Source organism: Pristis pectinata, chromosome 34 (genome assembly GCF_009764475.1).
Source record: "Pristis pectinata isolate sPriPec2 chromosome 34, sPriPec2.1.pri, whole genome shotgun sequence".
In the NCBI taxonomy this organism is placed as follows: domain Eukaryota; kingdom Metazoa; phylum Chordata; class Chondrichthyes; order Rhinopristiformes; family Pristidae; genus Pristis; species Pristis pectinata.
This window is the reverse complement of record NC_067438.1, coordinates 13,272,530-13,292,540: the sequence shown is the minus strand read 5'-3', so window position 1 is coordinate 13,292,540 and position 20,011 is coordinate 13,272,530. Positions and strand designations below refer to the sequence as shown.

The window sequence follows — 20,011 nt, the reverse complement described above, 5'->3', positions numbered from 1 at the left end:
GCAGGGGAGGGTAATGGGAGAGGAACTAGAATTGGAGGGTGACCACCCTAGGGGTGGTGAAGGGAGAGCACCCTGGGGGTGGGGGGAGGGGTGGGGGAGGATGTGGAGGGAGAGCCATAGGCGTATGGCAGGGAATCAGGCCATTCGGCCCACCACGACCATGCTAACCAGTGGGCACCAATCCGTGTTAATCCCATCCTCCAGCACTTGGTCCTCAGCCTTCTATTCCTGGGCGATTCACGTGTTTGTACGGAGACTTCGTCAGTGCTGTCACTGACTCTGCTTCCACCACTCCCTCCGGCAGTGTGTCCAGGTACTCACCGCTCTCTGGGTGAGAAAGGTCCCCTCTAACTCTCTTACCCCAAATCTATGTCCTCAGTATTATCTACCTCTGATATGGGGAATAACGTCCTGCAGGCTACTCCATCTATCCCCCGCACTACGGTATATACCTCAGTCATGTCACCTCATAACCTCCTCTGCTCCAGGGAGACTGGACCCAACCTCTCCAGTCTCTCCTCATAACCCAAACATTCCTGGTGAATCTCCTCTGCACCCTCTGCAGTGCTTACACATCCTTCCTATAGTGGGAGAACGGGAGAAAATGGGGGCGGGATAGGGAGAGAGCACAGGGAGAGAGAGAGAGAGCACAGGGAGAGAGAGAGCGCGCACGGAGAGAGAGGGCACAGGGAGAGAGAGGGGGGGAGAGAGAGAGGGCATAGGGAGAGAGAGAGCACAGAAAGAGAGAGCACAGGGAGAAAGAGAGTACATGGGGTAGTGCAGAGCAGGGGGGAGGGGGTCAGAGGTAGAGAGTGCATGAGGAGAGTGTGAAGGAGCGGATGGGGTGGGGGAGGTGGGAGATGGGAGAGAACAGACGGGGAGATGGAGTATGGGGGAGAGGGAGAGAGCTCAGGGGTAGAGAAGGAGAGAGAGCGGGGGGAGCGGGAGACAGTGCTATGTGGCCGAGTGAGGTGCACAGGAATGGTGTGTGGTGGGGAGGGGTGGATGGGAGCCGGGTGGGGAGTAGGGAGGTGTGGAGCGGAGGGGATTCGGGACCAGAGCAGCAGCGTGCAGCAGTGTGTCAGACAGAGGGACGGTCCTCGGATGTCCAGGAGCGGCGGGACATGGGGAGGGAGGGAAGGGACGCGGTGAAGGAAGGACGGGACGCGGGGAGGGAAGGACAGGACAGGGGCGCTGTGTGGATGGATACATAGGAGACTGCAGATGCTGCAATCTGGAGCAAAACCACAAAACTGCTGGAGGAACTCAGCGGGTCAGGCAGCATCTGCGGAGGGAAATGCACAGCCGAAGTTTCGGGTCGAGACCCTTCACCTGGAGTGAAAGAGTAGAGGGAAAGTAGCCAGCCAGGTGAAGGGTCTCGACCCCAAATGTCCACTGTCCATTTCCCTCCACCGATGCTGCCTGACCTGCTGAGTTCCTCCAGCAGTTTTGTTGTTTTACCGAGTGGACGGAGACGGTTTGTGGTGATCAGTTTCCGTCGGGCTCCTGGGAGGACTCTGGAAGTCTGCCCAGCGATGTATTAGTCACCGGGACCTGCTGCTTGCGCCACCCTGTCTTGATGCAACCCGTGTTTCTCCACACTCGCCTGCACCCTGACTGGAAGTGGTTTGGCTCTGAGCCCTCCGGCTGCACATCCCGTGACAGACAGACTCTCCGCTACCCCCACACTCCAGCGCAGTAGGGAGTGGTGATTCCTGCAGAAGGATTCTCGGTTACAGCAGTCTCTCACTGGCTGCCCCCTGGAGAGGGCACCGTTCACTCCCGAGCTGCCTCTGTCAATCTGATCTCAGCCCTCAGCACTTCACTGACCAACGACCGGGGTTCAGTAGGTGCGAGGAATCATCGCGATGGAGAGTTGGAACGGACCGGCATCACTCCTTTTCACCGTGTTGTCTCTCTGCTCTGGCCCGGGAAGCCAGGCAGGTAAGGCGAGGGTGGTGGTGATGGGGAATGTCGGGGGTTGCCTTTGGAAAACCCATCTCTGATCTGCTGAAGATCAACCTGATCCCAGACGTGGCGCCGTTAGACTGGAAGCCTTCCCCGCCTCACTCCCGGGACCGAGAGAAGCGAGAGAGGAAATCCAAAGGGTGGCCCAAGATGTTGGGAAATTTCTGAAGTCTATGAACTCGGGATAAAATGATCCTTGAAAATGTTCGACCGGCGGGAGGGAACTGGTGCGTGTTGCCAAACAGGAACGTTCCTAACACTGGCACCGCATGAAGACAATTAATCTGATCTTCACTGCCCCTTAACTGCCACATCAGGTCCGTCTGTTTCACCCCACCAGAGGAATGCCCTTTGTTCTACCCATTCCCCCTTCCGCCTCAGTAGTCGCCATGGGCATAGTGGGCCGAATGGCCTGTTTCTGCGCGGTCTGAGTTTGTAACCTTCTCTGCTGCCGAAAACTAATTTGATTTCTCTTGTTCCCAGTTTTGACTCAGGCCCCTGAATCTGAAACGTTAACTGTTTCTTTCTCCACAGATGCTGTTGAGCGTTGCCAGCACTTTCTGTGTTTTATTTGCAAAGTGTATGGGGAGTTAGCTGAAAGTTTTGAAGAGGTCGCTGAGGTGATAGACTAGGAGGGTGTTGATGCACGTTATGTACAAGGACTTCTGGGGGGCTTTTCAAAAAGTCCCTCTCAGGAGAGTTGTCAGGTTAACACAGCCCAGGGCAAATGATTGAGCAGGAAATGGAGGGAATTGACAGTGGACATGAGCGGTGGGTCATCGAGGTGCCGGTGTAGTGCGCTGGTCAGTGTGTTTTCAGACGGCAGACTATGGGAGAGAGAGTTCTGTGTCCAAACTGGCTGCTTACTGAAAATAAGATGAAAAGGAAGCAGTAGAAATGGAAGCAAAAACCAGAAAAAGACAAACTGTGGCAAAACTAGTCTCAGATAGCCGGGAATTTAGGATGTTCGGGGTGATTTCAGGTCAAGTTAAGTCGAATTTATTGTCATGTGCACAAGTACTGTGAGGTACAGGTGCAATGAAAAACTTGCTTGCAGCAGCATCACAGGCAGATGGGTACAGACAACACACAGAATATAAACTATGCATAAATTATACAAGACAATGAAGAAAAAAGACTGTGCAAAACAAGGCATTCGTGGAGAAATGAAAGCACAATTGGAGACAAGTCCATGGTAGTTCAAGAGGCGTCCCATTGCTGAGGTAGGGTTAGGGCTGTGCAGGTCGGTTCAAGAACCTGATAGTTGTAGGAAAATAGCTGTTCCTGAATCTGGAGGTGTGGGACGTCAGACTTTTGTACCTCCTGCCTGACGATATCAGTGAGAAGAGGGCATGGCCCGGATGGTGGGGATCCTTGATGACAGATGCCGCCTTCCTGAGGCAGTGCCTCCTGTAGATGCTGCCAATGGTGGGGAGGGCTGTGTCCACTACTCCCCGCAGCTTCTTGCGTTCCTGTGTGTTGGAATTGCTGTACCAAGCCGTGATGCGACCGGTCAGGGAATGTCAAAATATTAAAGGAAGGACTGAAGCTGTGAAGCATTTCGGCATGGCACAGTGGTTCAGCGAGTAGAGCCGCTGCCTCACAGCTCCAGGACCCTGGTTCGATCCTGATTCCTGGTGCTGTCTGTGTGGAGTTTGCATTTTCTCCCTGTGACTGCGAGGAACACTGCAGTCCTGATGCAGGGTTTCCATCTGAGACGTCGACTATTCCAGTTCCCCTCCACAGACGCTGCCTGACCCGTTGAGTTCCTCCAGCAGATTGTTTGCTGCTCCAGATTCCAGCATCTGCCGTCCCTTGTGTCTGTCTGCTGGGAATATTCAGCAGGTCGGGCTGTATCTGTGGAGAAGGAAACAATGTTTAATTTTGATCTTTCATCAGAATTGAAGGAGAAGAGAAAGGAGAGGAAGGTTAGAGAGAGAACGATAGATCTCTTTATTGGTCACATGTACATCAAAACACACAGTGAAATGCATCTTTTGCCTAGAGCGTTCTGGGGGGCAGCCCGCAAGGGACGTCACACTTCCAGCGCCAACATAGCACGCCCACAACTTCCTAACCTGTACGTCTTTGGAATGTGGGAGGAAACCGGAGCAACCAGAGGAAACCCACCCAGACACGGGGAGAACGTACAAACTCCTTACAGACAGTGGCAGGATTTGAACCCGGGTCACTGGCAATGTAAAGCATTACGCTAACTGCTACACTACCGTGCGTTCTGCGGGCTGCAAGAGACCGTGTATCATCTGGGGTGTGTGAGGGTGCAGCCCTTAGTTGCCTATTTGAAGGGACCTCCTGGCTGCCCTTTGCCCTACTGTCCCAGTTTGATGTAGTACGTAGTATATAATAAACTTACTTTTCTAATTTAAAAACTAAACAGTCCAACGTTTCCTCTGCACTGCCCCCTGACAGTGCGTTGCATCCCAGTTCCGACAGAGCACCGCTCCCCCACTACCATCCCACTGACAGTGCCTCACTGACTCACTGACTGTGCACTGCCCCTTCGTCAGTACACCACAACATTTGACCTACCCCACCACAGTGTGTCCCCCTGTCATCCGTCCCACTGACAGTGCGGTACTCACAGTAGCTGACAGTGCAGCACTCCCTCAGTACCCCTCCGACCATACCGCAGTCCCAGAGCAGACACTCCACAGTGCAACACTCCCTCGGTACTCAATGAATACATTTTTCGGAATCAAGCCTATCCTGACCACTCCCTCCTGCCCCTTCTTCCTCGACTCTCATTCTCTCCCTTCTCTTCCTTTTGTTCTTCTTTCTCTCCAGAACGGAGGAGGGGTGGCTGGGGAATCCCATGTAGCAACTCAGAAACTTACAGCAGGGCACCAAGCAACGCAGCACCCTGGGATATTGCTTTGTGAACAGGGGCTGATGGAAAACATCGTCGTCCGTACTGCACTTTGGGCTGTCGTTAGTGGGGCAGTCAGAAATGCTGGGCAGACTCCAGCCAGCTGCATTCTCTTCCTAGAGAAGGAAATGAAACCAGCGTTTGAAAAATAGTAATTTCAGATTGTGCAATCTTCACATGTACTTTCTTATGACTCGGGGGAAGAAACCACTTAGCTCATCAAATGTTTGCATTCAATCATGGCTGGGTTTTCTTTCAACCCCATTCTCCCGTCTTTTCTCCATAACCTTTAACCCCTTTTACCACTCAAGAACCTATCAATCGCTCCCTTAAGTATGCTCCCAGTGACTTGGCTCCCACCGCCCGCTGTGACAGCGAATTTCACAGATTCACATTAACTATTTCTCTTTCCACAGATGCTGCCTGATCTGCTGAGTGGTTCCTGCATTCCCCTGTTTTTATTAGAAGTTCAGATTATTTATATACAAGCTTTCTTAAATGAACGCCATGTATCTTCAGGCTGAAAGCTTACATCTTTCATTTTTTTTTTTGCTTCTTATCTGCATGGCTGAAGAAATTCCTCATCTCTGTTCTAAAGGGACGTCCCTATATTCTGAGGCTGTGTCCTTGGGCCCAACACTTTCCTACTAATGGAAATATCTCCACAACCACTCTATGCAGACCTTTCAGTATCCGGTAGGTTGCAATGAGATCCCCCCTCACCCTCCTGAACTCCACTTAGTACAGGCCCAGTGACATCAAACGCTCTTCATATGTTAACAGTACCAGCGCAGTCCAACACCTTCCCTCTTATACCTGTGACCCATTGGATGATATTCAACAGTTGCCAGTTCCCTGCTCCCAACTGGCTCATTTTCACCAATGGACATCCAATCCCTCGAAACCTCCATCCCTCACCAGAACACTTTGAGGGCCCTCTGCATCTTCCTTAAACAAAGGCCCTTGATTTCCCTCTGCCAACACATCCGCCTGGCTGCACTCGTCCTCAGCATTGAACAACAACCCCTTCAATTCCACACACTTTCTGCAGATCAAAGGTGTAGCTGTGAGAACTCACCTGGGCCCAAGGTAAGCCTGTCTTTTTCTGGGATAGAACAGAGAACTATACAGCACAGGAACAGCCAAACATATTAAACTAGTACTTAAATGCCTAACTAAATTAATCCCTTCCGCCTACTCAATGTCCATATCCCTCCATACTCTGCACATTCATGTGCCTATCTAAGAGCTTCTTAAATACCTCTATCATATTTGCCTCCACTACACCCCTGGCAGTGCATTCCAGGCACCCCACCACTCTCTGTGTGAAAAAAAAAACTTGCCCTGCACATCTCCTTTCAACTTACCTCCTCTCACCTTAAGTGCATGCCCTCTAGTATTACACATTTCGACCCTGGGAGAAAGATACTGACTGTCTACTCTATCTGTGCCTCTCATAATCTTATAAACTTCTAACCGGTCTCCCCTCAGCCTCCGCCGCTCCAGAGAAAACAACCCAAGTTTGTTCAACCTCTCCTTAGAGAACATGGCCTCTAATCCAGGCAGCATCCTGGTAAACCCCTTTCTGCACTTTGATACTTGGAGCAGTTTTTGTTTCAGCCCCACTCGGGCTCCCTCACTCAACCCTTTTCCTGGTACATCGATGACTGCATTGGGGCTGCTTCTTGCCCTCGTACCGAACTCGAAAATGTCATTGTCCTTGCTGCCAATTCCTCGCCTGCTCTCATCCTCACACAGCGCATCGCCAGGTCTTTCCGGCCCTCACTGATCTCACAAATGTCCTTTACAAACCTACAGACTCCCAGGGCGATCTGTACTGTTCTTCCTCCCACTCTGCCTCTCCAGGACTCCGGAACTTTTCCCCGTTCTCCTTCTCCGTCACACTTGCCGTGGCGATGAGAATTTCCACACAGTTGCCTTTGAAACCTCTCGCTTCTTCTTGAACCTTGGCTTCCCCTCTATCGTAAAGGACCACGCCGCAGTATGTTTGTCTGTCACTGAGAGGAGACCCTGTAGTGGGAGCCTGTGACTGCTGCTCCTGCCCTCCTCGGTGCTGGGGATTGGGACGTTCTGTTGGAGTCGCCTGTGTGAGTAACTGTTTGGGCCGACGCAGCGAGGTCTGTTTTAGTGCTGGGGAGCCAGACCAGGGGGCTGCTTGATCCGGGATGGTGTCTGTGTGGTTGTGCACTCATCCGGGCAAGTGGAGAGTGTTCCATCGGACTCCTGGAATTGTGCCCTGTAAATGGTGGGGATCCTTGGTCGTTTTCTCACACTCTCTCTCTCTGTTCTTTTGCTCAGGCTCCCACAGCTTGATGTATTTCTACCTCCAAACCGTCAACATTCCTGACCTGCCAGACTTCTCCAGGGTCGGCATGTTGGACGACCTGCAGATAGACTACTACGACAGCACCCTCGAAGAAGTAGAAACCAGTCATCAGTGGATCGCAGACGGTCTCTCGGCTGAGTACCGAAAAGAGCAGAAAGAAATCACAGACAAGCTTCATCAGCTCCTCTCTATGCATCTGAAACAAATCGGCTCGTTCTTGAGTATGTGTCCTTGACTTCCACTCCACTACCCTTTGAGGCTAACGCTAAATTGCAGTGTCAATGTCCCTTACCTGGTCACCTGCCACAATGACGCTCCCCAGATGTAACTCCTTGCTGGGACTCCCTGTGTTGTGCTGCACATTCAATACATATTTACTTACTGCATCTTCCTGTTCTCAACACAAAACATGTTGATGTCACGATCCTCCACTGTGACTCTGCAGTGGACGCGCATTGGCGCTGACTGTACAGTCTCCCACTGTGAGCCCCTGCTCTGTACCACATATTGACGAACAGTGCACGGACCTTCAATGTGTTCTCTGCTCTGTGGGCACAGCAGTGCCCACTGGACAGTCTCAACATGACTATCTGCTCTGCACCGTGCACTCTGCAAAAGTTCAAGTTTATTGTTGTCATCGGCAGAAATGCACAAGATACAAATGCCATGAAAATTAGCCTTTTGCAGAACCAGCGCTGTAGATTACAAGACGAGGACAAACATAAGTTAACATAAAGCTAAATTAGCATAAATTATGCAAAACGTGAACATATGCGAAAAATAATACACCAAACATAATGATACTTGTGCAAAATTGAAAAAATACAGTCTGAGGTAGTATTAAGGCTTTTCAGGTGGGTTCAAGAACCTGATGGCAGTGGGGAACAAGCTGCTGTTGAACCTTGAGGTATGAGTCTTCAGGCTCCTGATCCTCCTGCTTGATGGTAGCATCGAGAAGAGGGCATGGCCGGGATGGTGGGGGTCCCTGATGATGGACTTCGCCTTCCTGAAACATCGCCTCCTGTAGATGTCCTCACTGGTGGGAGAGATGTATCTGATGGAACTGGCTGAGTCCACCACTCTCTGTAGCCCCTTGCGTTCCTGTGCGTTGGAGTGCCCAGATGCAACCAGTCAGAATGCTTTCCTCTGTACGTTTGTAGAACTTTGTCAGAGACTTTGATGATATGCTGAATCTCCCTAAACTTCTCTCCCACCAGAGATAAACCTCTGTGCCACGCACACACTTTCTCACCTGGATTACTGATGCCATCAGACACTGTGCTTTGTACCACACACTGACACACGCTGTACACAGTACACTGTTGCACTATGCTCTCTGCTGTGACTTTACACGGTCCCTCACTGTGGCCCATTGCTCTGTACACCTCATGGTCACGCACTGCACGCAGCATTTAGGTGTTTTGCAGAACCTTACCTGGGTAAGTCTGTGTTCTAAGCATTGGAAACCTCAGCCATTGACGCGGATTAATCTGTTGATCCTTTGCAGGTATCAGCTACATCCAGGGAATCTGGGGCTGCACACAATCTGGAATTATGTTCAATGCGATTCTAAAGTTCAACATCCCACATATTGGGGAGATCAGCTGTAATATCGCCAAAGAGAAGTGTACGGGCACTGGTTTGCTAGCAATGTTCAACGATCAGCTTAACCTACTCAGTGCTATTTACACTGCTGAACTGAAGAGCAGCTGCAGTCAGTATTTGCAGAGAGCTCTTCAGCTTGCTGAAGGGGTACTTGAAATGCAAGGCAAGTAGAACATCTCTGTACGTAACCTCCATGTGTGACGGCGAGAGAACTCCTGGTCTGGCATGGTGATGGATCTCTCAGTCCGAGACAGTTAGGGATCTCCCAATCTGAGATGGTGAGGGGTGTCCCAGTCCAAGATGGTGAGAGATTTCCTGAACTGAGAAGGTGAGGGATGTTCCGATTCGGGACATTGTGGATTCTCCTGATAGGGGAAGGTGGAATATCTCCCAAACAGCGATGGCGTGGGATCCCCGATCTGTGATGGTAAGGGATCTCCAAATCCGAGCTGGTCAGGGAGATACCAGTCTGGGACAATGAGAGAACTCCTGATCTGTGATGGTGAGGGAATCTACTCATCCAAGATGGTGAGAGACCAACTGATCGGAGACAATGAGGGACCTGCTGGTCCTCAAACGTGTGGGATCTCCCGGTCCAGGACAGAGAGGGAACTCCTGATACAAGACGGTTATGGACGTCCCAAGCCCAGTGAGGGTTCTCCTAACTCTAAATGCTAAGGGAGCTCCCAATCCAGGACATTGAGGGAATTATTGATCTGGGATGATGAGGGATCTCATGATTCAGGTCATTGAGGGATCTCCAGAACCAGGCCAATGAGCTGAAGTTTAGACAACGATGGGATGCTCCATCATGGAATTTGAGGACAATAACAATCTGGGACTTTGAGTGACCCCTGGATTGGGAACAGTGCCTGTAACCTCGATCTAGGCCTGTCAGATTATTGGCTGTAGTCTGCATGGCCTGCGGCTGGTGAGTGTGATTGGATAGTGAGTGCCATGGTGAGGCAGGTTCCAGTTTGAGGCAGTGAGGAGAGTGAGTGTAATGCCAACCTTGGACACTGTCATTTCCATCTGTGACGGTAGGGTAACGTCACTCTGTGTTGAGTTAGTGATGTTATTCACCATTCTTCCCCAGTTGCTCCAGAGCTTCAGGTGTTAACAAGGAAGCCCACAGCTACTGAAGGCCAGAGTCTCCTGTGCATCATCACTCCCTTCTACCCTCGCGCCATCAACGCCACTTGGCTGAAGAACGGACAGGTCGTCTCCGAGGGCTACAAGGTGACCGTGCTACCAAACTACAACGACATGTACTGGATGGAACTTGTCATTGAGCTGCAGGGCAACAATCCGGAGATGTATACCTGTCAGGTCCAGCACAGCAGCCTGCCAGAGACACTGATGCTGAAGGGAGGTAGGTCACTGTATGGTACAGAACTTGCTTCATTCTGCCTGTGGTGGCTCATAGACTCCTACAGCAATGAATGAGGCCCTTCGGCCCACCCTACTCATGCTGACCCTCTGGAACCCATCTATTCTAAGCAGCACTCGGTCTGTAGCTTTCTCTGTCTCGGTGATTCAAGTGCTTGTCCCGATAAAATGCTGTGAGAGTCTTTGCCTCCACCACCACCTCAGAGAATGAGTTCCCAACTCCCACCACCCCTTGGTGAAACAATTCTTCCCACATTCCCTGTAAACCTCTTAATGCTCACCTTATATCATCCTCTTGAGCTATGGACGCCTCTGCTGTGGGGAAAAGTTTCCTGCTGTTAAAGAAAACAAATAAAGCTGAAGCCGCCTGCATACAACTGCAGCACTGGCTGCGTTCTTCCAGCATTGTGTGTTTGTTTCCTGTCTACGCCCCTCACAGTTTTGTCTAACTCCCTCAGGTCTCTCCTCAGCCTCCTCCCCTCCAGGGAAAACAGACCCAGCCTATCCCTTCTCTCCTCACTGAAACACTCCACCGCAGGCAACATCCTGGTGAATCTCCTCTGCACCCTCTCCAGTGCAGTCGCATCTTTTCTATCTTCTGGTGACCACAACTGTACACAAAACTCCGGATGTGGTCTCCCCGATGTTTTATAAAGCTGGACCATTACTTGCCTGCTCTTATATTCTCGGTCCTGATTAACGAGGGCCAGCATCCTGTATGCTTTCTTCACCAGCCTATCTACCTCTTTGAGACCTGATCAAGTATCTCCACTCCTCTCTCACGCACCTCTGTAAATGTCTTACTTCCAAGAACATATCCCATTTCCTTTTTGAAAGTTATTATTTTCTACGTTCTTTTACCAATCTGTTCCCTCTGGTTACCAGTTGTCCTGTCACAGGAAGCAGTTATGTGTTGTGGGTCAAAGAAATACAAAAGTCACTCAAGAGAAAGAATAATTAAGAAGCAAATGGAATTGTGGGTCAAGGCCTGACTGTCACATGGTCACTGCCTGGTTGATGAGTGACTGATATTCCTAGAGTCACACAGCATGAAAACAGGCCCTTCAGCTCAACTGGTCCATTCTGACCTCAGTGCCCATCTAAGCAAGTCCCATTTACAGGCATTTGGCTTATATCCCTCTCAACCTTTCCGATCCATGTCCCTCTCCAAATGTTGTCAATGTACCTGCCTCAGCCACTTCCTCCGGCACCTCATCCCATATACGGACCACCCTCTGGATGAAAAAGTAGCCCCTCAGGTTCCTTCTGAAGCTCTCCCCTTTCACCTTAGACCTATGCTCTCTAGTCATTGATCACCCACCCCTGGAAAAAGGACTGTGCATTCACTCTTTCTATGCCCCTCATGATTTTAACGCCACCCCTCAGCCTCCTCCACTCCAGAGAAGACAGTACCAGCCTATCCGGTCTCTCCTTATGACTCAAAACTTCCATTTTTGGCAACATCCTTGTGAATCATCTCTGCACCCTTTCCAGCTTAATGGCATCCCTCCTTCCTTAAGATCACCCCTTATTCTCCTGGGCTCCAGTAAATAAAATCCCACCCACCCCAGGCATTCTCTCCCCCCCCCCCCCCATTGGGCAGAAGATACAAAACCCTGAAAGCACGTACCTCCAGGCTCAAGGACAGCTTCTGTCCCTCTGTTATAGGACTATTGGATGGGCCCAGTACAATAGTATAGTACTATAAGATGGTCTCTGGACCTCACAACCTTCATTGATACGGCCTTACACCTTATTAACTGAACTGCACTTTCTCTGTAACTGTAACACTTTATTCTGCATTCTGTTATTGCTTCACCTTTCACTAATTCAGTGCACTGCTGTAATCATTTGATCTGTACAGATAGCATGCAAAACAAAGTTTTTCAGTGTACACTGGTACATGTGACAATAATAAACCGATTTATCAAATAAGGGATAGGATAAGAATAAAAGACGACATCTTAAAGACACTGACATAGGGCTGGTGATTCTAGGTTTCCGAGACGCACAACTTCAGCTGTACAAAGTCTCCACTGAGGCAATCTGGTCAATGAGGAGTTTCCAGAGAAAATAATAAGATGCTTAAAAATGAAGCAGTGTCAATGAAACCAAAATAGAAATGTTAGTTTGAAAAGTTATTTTTTTATTTATGCCCAGCTCAGGGTGAGGGACATTGAACTTCCTCACAGTTCCACACCCAATGATGTGCCACAAATACTCCAGAGGAAGGGCTGTGGAAGGAAATGGACAGTTGACATTTCGGGTCGAGTTCCTTCATCTTGGAACGTCGACTATCCATTTCCCTCCACAGATGCTGCCTGACCCACTGAGTTCCTCCAGCGGTTTGTGTGTTGCTCCAGATTCCAGCATCTGCAGTCCCTGGTGACTCCTTGGGGAGGGATGTGTTGACTGAGATCCAGAGTAATGTTTGCTCTTCGCTGCCCACTGCACACCCCCAACTGTGTGACGTTCCGCAGATTACGCCTCTTCCGCAGAGGCAAGTGAGGAAGGAAAAAGTTATTGGAGTGTGCACGAGGAGTTCAGAGTAATTTAGAGGGAAGTGGGATTGGATGGGCACGGGGCTGTGGATTGTGTGGAGGAATCTAGTTTGGACTGCGTTGGAAGGGCTGGTATTCAGTAACCAGAGCCTTGTGCTTGGGACAAACAGCAGGAACCTGATAGCAAAGGGGAAATCCTGAGCTGAACAAACACGAGGATGTTCACTGGGAAACAGAAACTCTCCTTGTTACTCCTCGGACTGTGGCTTTCATGGCTGGGGAGGGGCAGGGTACCATTTACATGCTGAGTGAGTCCGTACAATGGAATGTTCTTGTTCCCTGCACTGACCTTCCTCATCTTGTCAGCCAAATGTACAACTAAAATAAGAATTCATTTCACACAGAAAACAATCTCCCTTCTTTTCCTCAAAGCAGTAAAACAGATAAGTTTGGAAGCAAAAGGATTTTGAGTTTTACCATTGTACCACAGTTCACTCTGGATGTTTGAGATGTGTTTGGTTCACCTTGTATCTCCCTGGTGTTAACACTTTCCCTTCCTTACACATGTGGCGGGATCGCTATCAGAGTTGAAAACCAAAAACCAAACTGCAGATGACGGAAATCTAAAATAAAAAGCACCCTGCAGGCCAGGGTTGTATTTGTGGGACGAGAAACAGAGTTAATGTTTCAGCTTAACGACCCTGTATCACTGTAGTTTACTGGTGTTTCCTGTCTGATGCAAGTTGAAAGCTATTTTTATTCCAGATGTGGAGGTTATATTAAGCAAGAGTGGACGGTGAGACAGATGGCATGCAGTATGACATAGGCACGATTAGTCACAGATGTGGTTATACTGGAGCAACCTTACCCTGAGAACATCCTGACATATACAGCAGAGCTTGTTTGTGTCGACAGGAGTGTATGGCTGGGACTTGAGTATGTCAGTGTCACTGTCTCAAACCCATACCGATGTGACGTTTGAAAATAAAAAAAAACCTGCAAACATCTAAAGGTAAAAACAGAAAATGCAGGAAATGTTCAGCCGGTCAGGCAGCATCTGCTGAGCACTTACTTCGTTTTCTGTTTATACCCTATGTGATATTTCCTATTCATGCCATAAGATTAGAAACAAATATCACATTCACAATAAGGTGACTCTCGTGTGGAAGGGGATCTTTATATGTCAACACACCGAGGGTGTATTGAACAGTCACACCATGTTTAGCCAATAATTGGTTCAGGAAAAAAATACGTTCTCCCAGGGCATCAAATATTACATTGTGCACTGTACAGCACTTCGGGTAAGAGCTCAAAGACACTCCACTGATGCAAAAACCTACCAGCAATTTATAGTGTTCGCTTTATGCTATAGTATAATACAATAGTTACATGTGGATTGTGCAATTTCACAATAATTCATCAGTAATTCACTCTTTGTCGTATTTAATCATCGTTTATTTCTGCTGGATGTGCCTCTATCTTCCTGGCAACCACTTCCCCCTCCTCTCTGTAACTGGGTGCTCTAATTTAGGATCATGTTTACTGTGGTGACTCTGCTTATCTTCTGATCAGCTCTCCTGCACTCAGCCTGCATCCCAACCTGCATTTGTTCATCTCTGCTCCAGCTGGCTACACCATGAAATCTAAACAACTTCCTGCTCTGCTCTTCTAACATCACCTTTGAGCTACCTCCACTATTGGCTCATTTTCCCATGATCCTTCTCCTGTTTGTCTGGCACCTATATTGACCATATGTTGTGTGAAATGGTTCTTTTCGGCCTTAAGGATCAAGGACTCTGGACACGAGCTTTGGATATCAAAACTAGTTTAATTACAAAGGCAAACGCGGGGACAGAATGGATGGGAACCGATACTCACTGACACACACGCAAGAGACCGTGAACACGAGAGAGGATCGCAACTAGGATAAGATACACTCTCACACACACACACCGATACACACAAGCACACAATAACAATGTACAACTCCAGGATATAACACTTCAATGCCTGACCCACACCAGCATTGGCTCTAACACTGCCCGGAGTCTGAGTGAAGCGCTCCCAAACCACGTCGTGATGCCCCCTTACCAGTGAATTCTGCAGCGCTGTCTCACTACTCCTGGCGTCATGAAAGAGGAAGAGCTAGGGGTTGCATCCCTTTTTATGGTGCTGGGAGGCTGGGTGGAGCCTCACTGAGTGATTTAAATAGGCCAATGGTTTGGGGGTCAAAAACAAAGGTACCTGCCACAGCAAATGGTCAGGCAAGTTCAGAGTGGTCAGGCAAGTTCAGAGACAAAAGGTACTTTCACACCTAAGGGGTAGTGGAGCCGCACCTTGATTGACAGTAGTATCACTTCCGATCAGAGGAGCAATGCTGTCCTCAGATCAGCAGGGGTCAGTGTCGTTAGTTTCACGTAACAGCCATGTGGATTTCTCACAACACCATATCACAAACCATCCCAATTTGCTTATGATACCCGGAGATTCCTTCTTCAGCTTTCTTTACCCCCTCTCATCCTACCAATTACCTTCGATCACAGTCTCCTAGGTTTTGGAACACTCTGCTTCCTATCTACTCCATCCTGGCCATTTATAACTTTACAAATCTCCCCTCGGCCTCCTGAGTTCCTAAGAAACAACCACAAACTATCCAATTATTCCTCAGGGACAAAATTACCCAGTCTTTGCGAATCTCCCCAACAACCTCTCCAGTGCCATCGCATCTTTGTATTTCACCTAATGTGGGCTGTGGACTCCATCTACACCTCTCGCTGCCTCGGTAAAGCAGCCAACATAATCAAAGACCCCACCCACCCCAGATATTCTCTCTTCCTCCCCCTCTCATCGGGCAGAAGATACAAAAGCCTGAAATCACGTACCACCAGGCTCAAAGACGGCTTTTATCCCGCTGTTATAAGACTATTGAACTGTCCCCTAGTACGATAAGATGGACTCTTGACCTCACAATCTATCTCGTTATGGCCTTGCTACTTATTGTCTGCCTACACTGCACTTTCTCTGTAACTGTAACACTTTATTCTGCATTCTGTTATTGTTTCGCCTTATACTACCTCAATGCACTGTGATAATGAAATGATCTGTATGGATGGCATGCAAAACAAGGTTTTTACTGTACCTCGGTGCATATGACAATAATAAACCAATTTACCAACCTTTACTTGATGGGCAGGCGTTGGGGAGCCCCGTGGAGCTGGTCCCATGCTGGGACTGATGGCTGTGCTGGCGATGGTCATTGGAGCGGTGTAGGGGAGCAGCAAGGAGGGAGCCAAGGCGTCATTGCAGGTAGGTACACACGCAGATCCCTTCACTGACACTGCTCGCCGTGACAGGATTGCACATCCAATCTCTTCTCGTTCCTCCTTTCCAGATGAGCGTTTGGTCCTAATTCAAGTCCAGCTCTGAACATGGGGTGGAGACTCTGCCTGGTTTTGTGATGCGTGGCGGCAAACCTCAGCGAGCTTAGTGTTGCCTCCGGTGTGGTAACCGGTTGGATGAATCTTCTGCAGCTTTGCAGCACTCCCGTTTATCAATGTTTTAAAGTTTTCTCATATCTCACTCAGGATTCAAGTTTTACTTTGAGCCTCTCATCCGTAAGGTCCTGCCTGAGATGAGTTGCTCTCCCAACCCTAACTCCACTGCCAATGCCGTATGTCAGACCCTTTCTGTGAAGGGTTGTGGCCAAGGCACATTAATGGGAAAGAGCACAGGAAGTTTTACTGGGCAATTGGAAGTGCCTCTCTGGAAGTGGGAATGCCTGTTGTGGACATTAGGTACGCTAGAGGAATTCTTTCCTTAATGGGAGATTGGGAGGGTACAACATTTAGTTTAAAATATGAGCAAAAACCACTCTATAATGGGGTAATTTGGGGATAAGGTAGAATTATAAAATATGATAAGATAAGGTATCTTTATTCATCACATATACATCAAAACACACAGTGAAATGTATCTTTTTTTACTTGGAGTGTTCAGGGGGCAGCCGCAAGTGTCGGCACCAACATAGCATGCACAACTTCTAATCTTTGGAATCTTTGGAATGTGGGAGGAAACCAGAGCACCCAGAGGAAACCCACGCAGACACGGGAAGAACGTACAAACTCCTTACAGACAAAGGCCGGAATTGAACCCTGTCGCTGGCACTGTAATAGCGTCACGCTAACCACTACACTACCTGCCCTGAGAACCAGACAATGGTGTAGATGTGGTTACTTCCCCTGTTGTGAGGTTGGACAAACTTGGGTTGTTTTCTCTGGAGTGTCGGAGGCTGAGGGGAGACCTGATAGAGGTTTATATGATGATGAGAGACACAGAGAGTGTGAATAGTCAGTCTTTCTTTCCCAGCAGAGAAATGACAAAAACCAGAGGGCACAGATTAAAGGTGAGTGGGGTAAGTTTAAAGAAGATGTTCGGGGAAAGCTTTTTACACCAAGAGTGGTGGGGGCCTTGAATGAGCTGCCCAGGGTAGTGGTGGTGGAAGCAGACCTGATAGTCGCGTTTAAAGACATTTAGACAGACACAGGAACGTGCGGGGAATGGATGGATATGAATCATGTGCAGGCAGACAGGTTTAGCTTAATTTGGCATCATGGTCGGCACGGACATTGTGGGCCGAAGGGCCTGTTCCTGTGCTGTACTGTTCTATGTTCTAAAATCTAATACAATGATGTGTAATGCTGTTGTATCACAGAACTGTATGGTACTGGGCAATCTGCAGTGATAGAGGTGACTGCCTTGTCGATATTACGGCTCTGGACAGAGGGAGCAGTGATTTGTTTGTTACCTGAAGACACAGTAAGAAAGCAAGTAGAACTGCCGCCTCACTGCTTCAGTGACCCAAGTTCAGTCCTGACCTCCAGCACTGCCGGTGTGGAGTTTGCACGTTCTTCCTGTGACCGCTTGGGAGCTCCTGGTTTCCTCCCTCATCCCAAAAATTGGCCACCGTAAGCTTCCCCTGGTGTGTGTAGGTGAGTGGGAGAATCTCAGGGGAGTTGATGAGAAAGCTGTGGGGCGGGGGGGAGTAAAATGGGATTGGGATGAATGAGTGGTGAATGGTTGGCACGGACTTGGTGGGCCGAAGGGCCTGTTTTCATGCTGTATGTGTATTTGACCTGATACAAAGGAGAGAATCTTGCATGCAGGAGGGCCTGTCTTGCACTGCTGGGTTGTAAAGATTTCCCTCTCTGCCCCTTTGCCTGAAGGACAGGTTGTGAGCAAGGCGAGGAGCGTACTCAAGACTGACCTTTCACCTTTGGGACCAGGTCATCACCCAGACGATGCTGATGACCTCTACAGGTGTGGGAGATCCCGAAGGTTTGGGGCAATCTCAGTCCAGCTTAGAACGACCAGCGATTTGTAGCTAAATGACTTGTCACCTGATCCCAGGAATGCTGGAACGGGACACGGCACCCCTGTGTTAGTCAATATCTCCTCCATGTGTTGGCGAGTCACGGTGGAACGTTTGTGATCCCGGCACTGAGTACCATCCAGGGAGTGTCTGGGATCAGGGACCCCTTCGTGTTAAGAAACCTGAAGTGAGATCACCAAGCGCTATTAATAAATGTTCTCTATCATTGTGATCTCAATGTTTGTCACTCTTGTCAGAAATACAGCCCCTCTGAGCCTTTAACCCTTTCAACTCCGTGGGATATCCGGGAAGTGTTTTACCACCCGTAAATCGTGCAGGCAAGTTGTGAAGTTGGAAAGGCGGTATGCAATCTGTGCACAGTAAGATCCCACACAGAGCAATGAAATAATGACCAGAGGAGGTGATTCTCAGGTGAGGGGAAACATTGACCTGACCATGGAGACAGCTCTCCCGCTCTTCAAATATCCTCCTGGGATTTTCTCTACCTCAGAGGCAGAGGGGGCTTTGGTCTAATGTCTCCTCCGAAACACAGCACCTTCAACGGTGTAGAAATCCCTCTGAATTGCACTCTGATCCTGCAACGTTCCCTCAATACCGAGTCTCTGACAATGCAACCCTTGCTCGGCACAAACCGTCCAAGGGGGCACCCATGCAATGGCACAACGTTTCCTGCAATGCTCCCTCTGCACTGACGGTGCAGCACTCCAAAGACACAATCCTTCCGCAGCACTGCACCTCTGACGCTGCAGCGCTCCCTCGGCAATGCTGCTTCTTCAGACGATTCACTTCTGAATGTGAAACAGTCCCATTCCCCCAAAGGTGGAGACAGGCACCTTCCCTCCAACTGTGTAGTACTCCCTTGGCACTGCCCCTCCGTCACAGCAGTGTTCCCTCAGTATCCCCTGTTGACTGCTTCCTTGGAATTTCCCTTTACAGTGGAGCTATGCCTCAGTATTGCTCTTCTGATCGGTGCAATGTTTCCTCAGTACCGCCACGTAATGTTACGGACTGACAATGCAGCACTCCCTCACCACTGGCCTCTGCATGCAACACTCCAAGCACTGCGCCTCCAACAATGCAGCACTCCGGGTGTTGTCCTCTCCCAGTGCATTAATAACCCAGCACTGAAGATGCAGCCTTCGCACGCTGCTGTTCCTACGGTGTATTTCTTTACAAAAAAAAGAGGTTACCCCGGGTCACGAAAGGGTTCTGTTCCTGAGAACCGTGTGTGGGAGAAGGTCAACAAACAGCCGTGACGGGGGAACGAGCAGGCGCGGGAATAGCCGGCCTCACTGACTCAGTGAGTGAGGGAGTCCGCTCAGGGCTCACAACTCTGCTGGACCGAGCCCCCGGTTATTATGGTTGTGGACGAGGGTGGAGATAGGGAATGGGCACGTGGAAATGCCCCGTTCCCACCTGGCAGAAGATGCCTGCGATCCCGCAGCAGCCGGTGAATCCATCCCCATGCACACTTTCCAACAGCTGGCACCGCGGCTCATATCACTAGTTCCGGACTCCAACTGCACGGTCACTCTCCGACCGCACAGGCTAACTCCAAATCACTTGGTTCACCTCTCAGACTCGCCTGTGAAGCTCTGCTCTGAAGTCAGGGAAGCTTAACTTGTTTCACAAACTGTTCAAAAATTCATCGGAAATTTTTCGTAAAGTTGAAAATTCGTAAGTAAGGTCGTTCGTGTGTGTCCACGCCTTGAGTGTTTGTAACCCGGGGAGCGGCTGTACGCTGTAAAACTTTGATAATCTGATGTTTCGGCATCTGGATCACAGGTAATGTTTCCCTCTCTCCCTGGACGCCACCGGAGCCCCGGCACCCACGTTCCCCTGAAACTCACTGGGGTCCCTGGTTTCTGTGTTCCCCTGAAAACCAACAGGGCCCCGAGTCCTTAAATGCTCTCCCCACTCTCCGT

At 49.5% G+C, this 20,011-nt stretch overlaps 1 protein-coding gene across 2 annotated transcripts; it reads left to right on the top strand.

The window, feature by feature from the left end:
• Nucleotides 1–1,493: 1,493 nt before the first annotated feature.
• On the top strand, nt 1,494–18,296 carry LOC127586135 (RLA class I histocompatibility antigen, alpha chain 11/11-like). 2 transcript variants are annotated; one of them, XR_007958641.1, is made up of 7 exons: nt 1,494–1,944; nt 7,175–7,423; nt 8,710–8,970; nt 9,904–10,179; nt 15,891–16,003; nt 16,089–16,491; nt 17,920–18,277. XR_007958641.1 is itself a non-coding variant. In XM_052043995.1 (6 exons), exons 1-5 carry the CDS (start codon nt 1,869–1,871, stop codon nt 15,965–15,967), a joined length of 939 nt encoding a protein of 312 aa, XP_051899955.1. In that variant the 5' UTR covers nt 1,494–1,868; the 3' UTR covers nt 15,968–16,003; nt 16,089–18,296. The 2 variants fall into 2 exon arrangements, 1 of the variants encoding a protein (XP_051899955.1); XM_052043995.1 differs by having other exon boundaries at nt 16,089–18,296.
• The last annotated feature ends 1,715 nt before the right edge of the window (nt 18,297–20,011 follow it).

Coding starts and splice junctions, on each gene's coding strand:
- LOC127586135 (XM_052043995.1), top strand. CDS start 1,869: ATGGAGAGTTGGAACGGACCGGCATCACTCCTTTTCACCGTGTTGTCT. Junction 1,945..7,174: donor TGGCCCGGGAAGCCAGGCAG/GTAAGGCGAGGG, acceptor TCTTTTGCTCAG/GCTCCCACAGCTTGATGTAT. Junction 8,971..9,903: donor AGGGGTACTTGAAATGCAAG/GCAAGTAGAACA, acceptor ATTCTTCCCCAG/TTGCTCCAGAGCTTCAGGTG.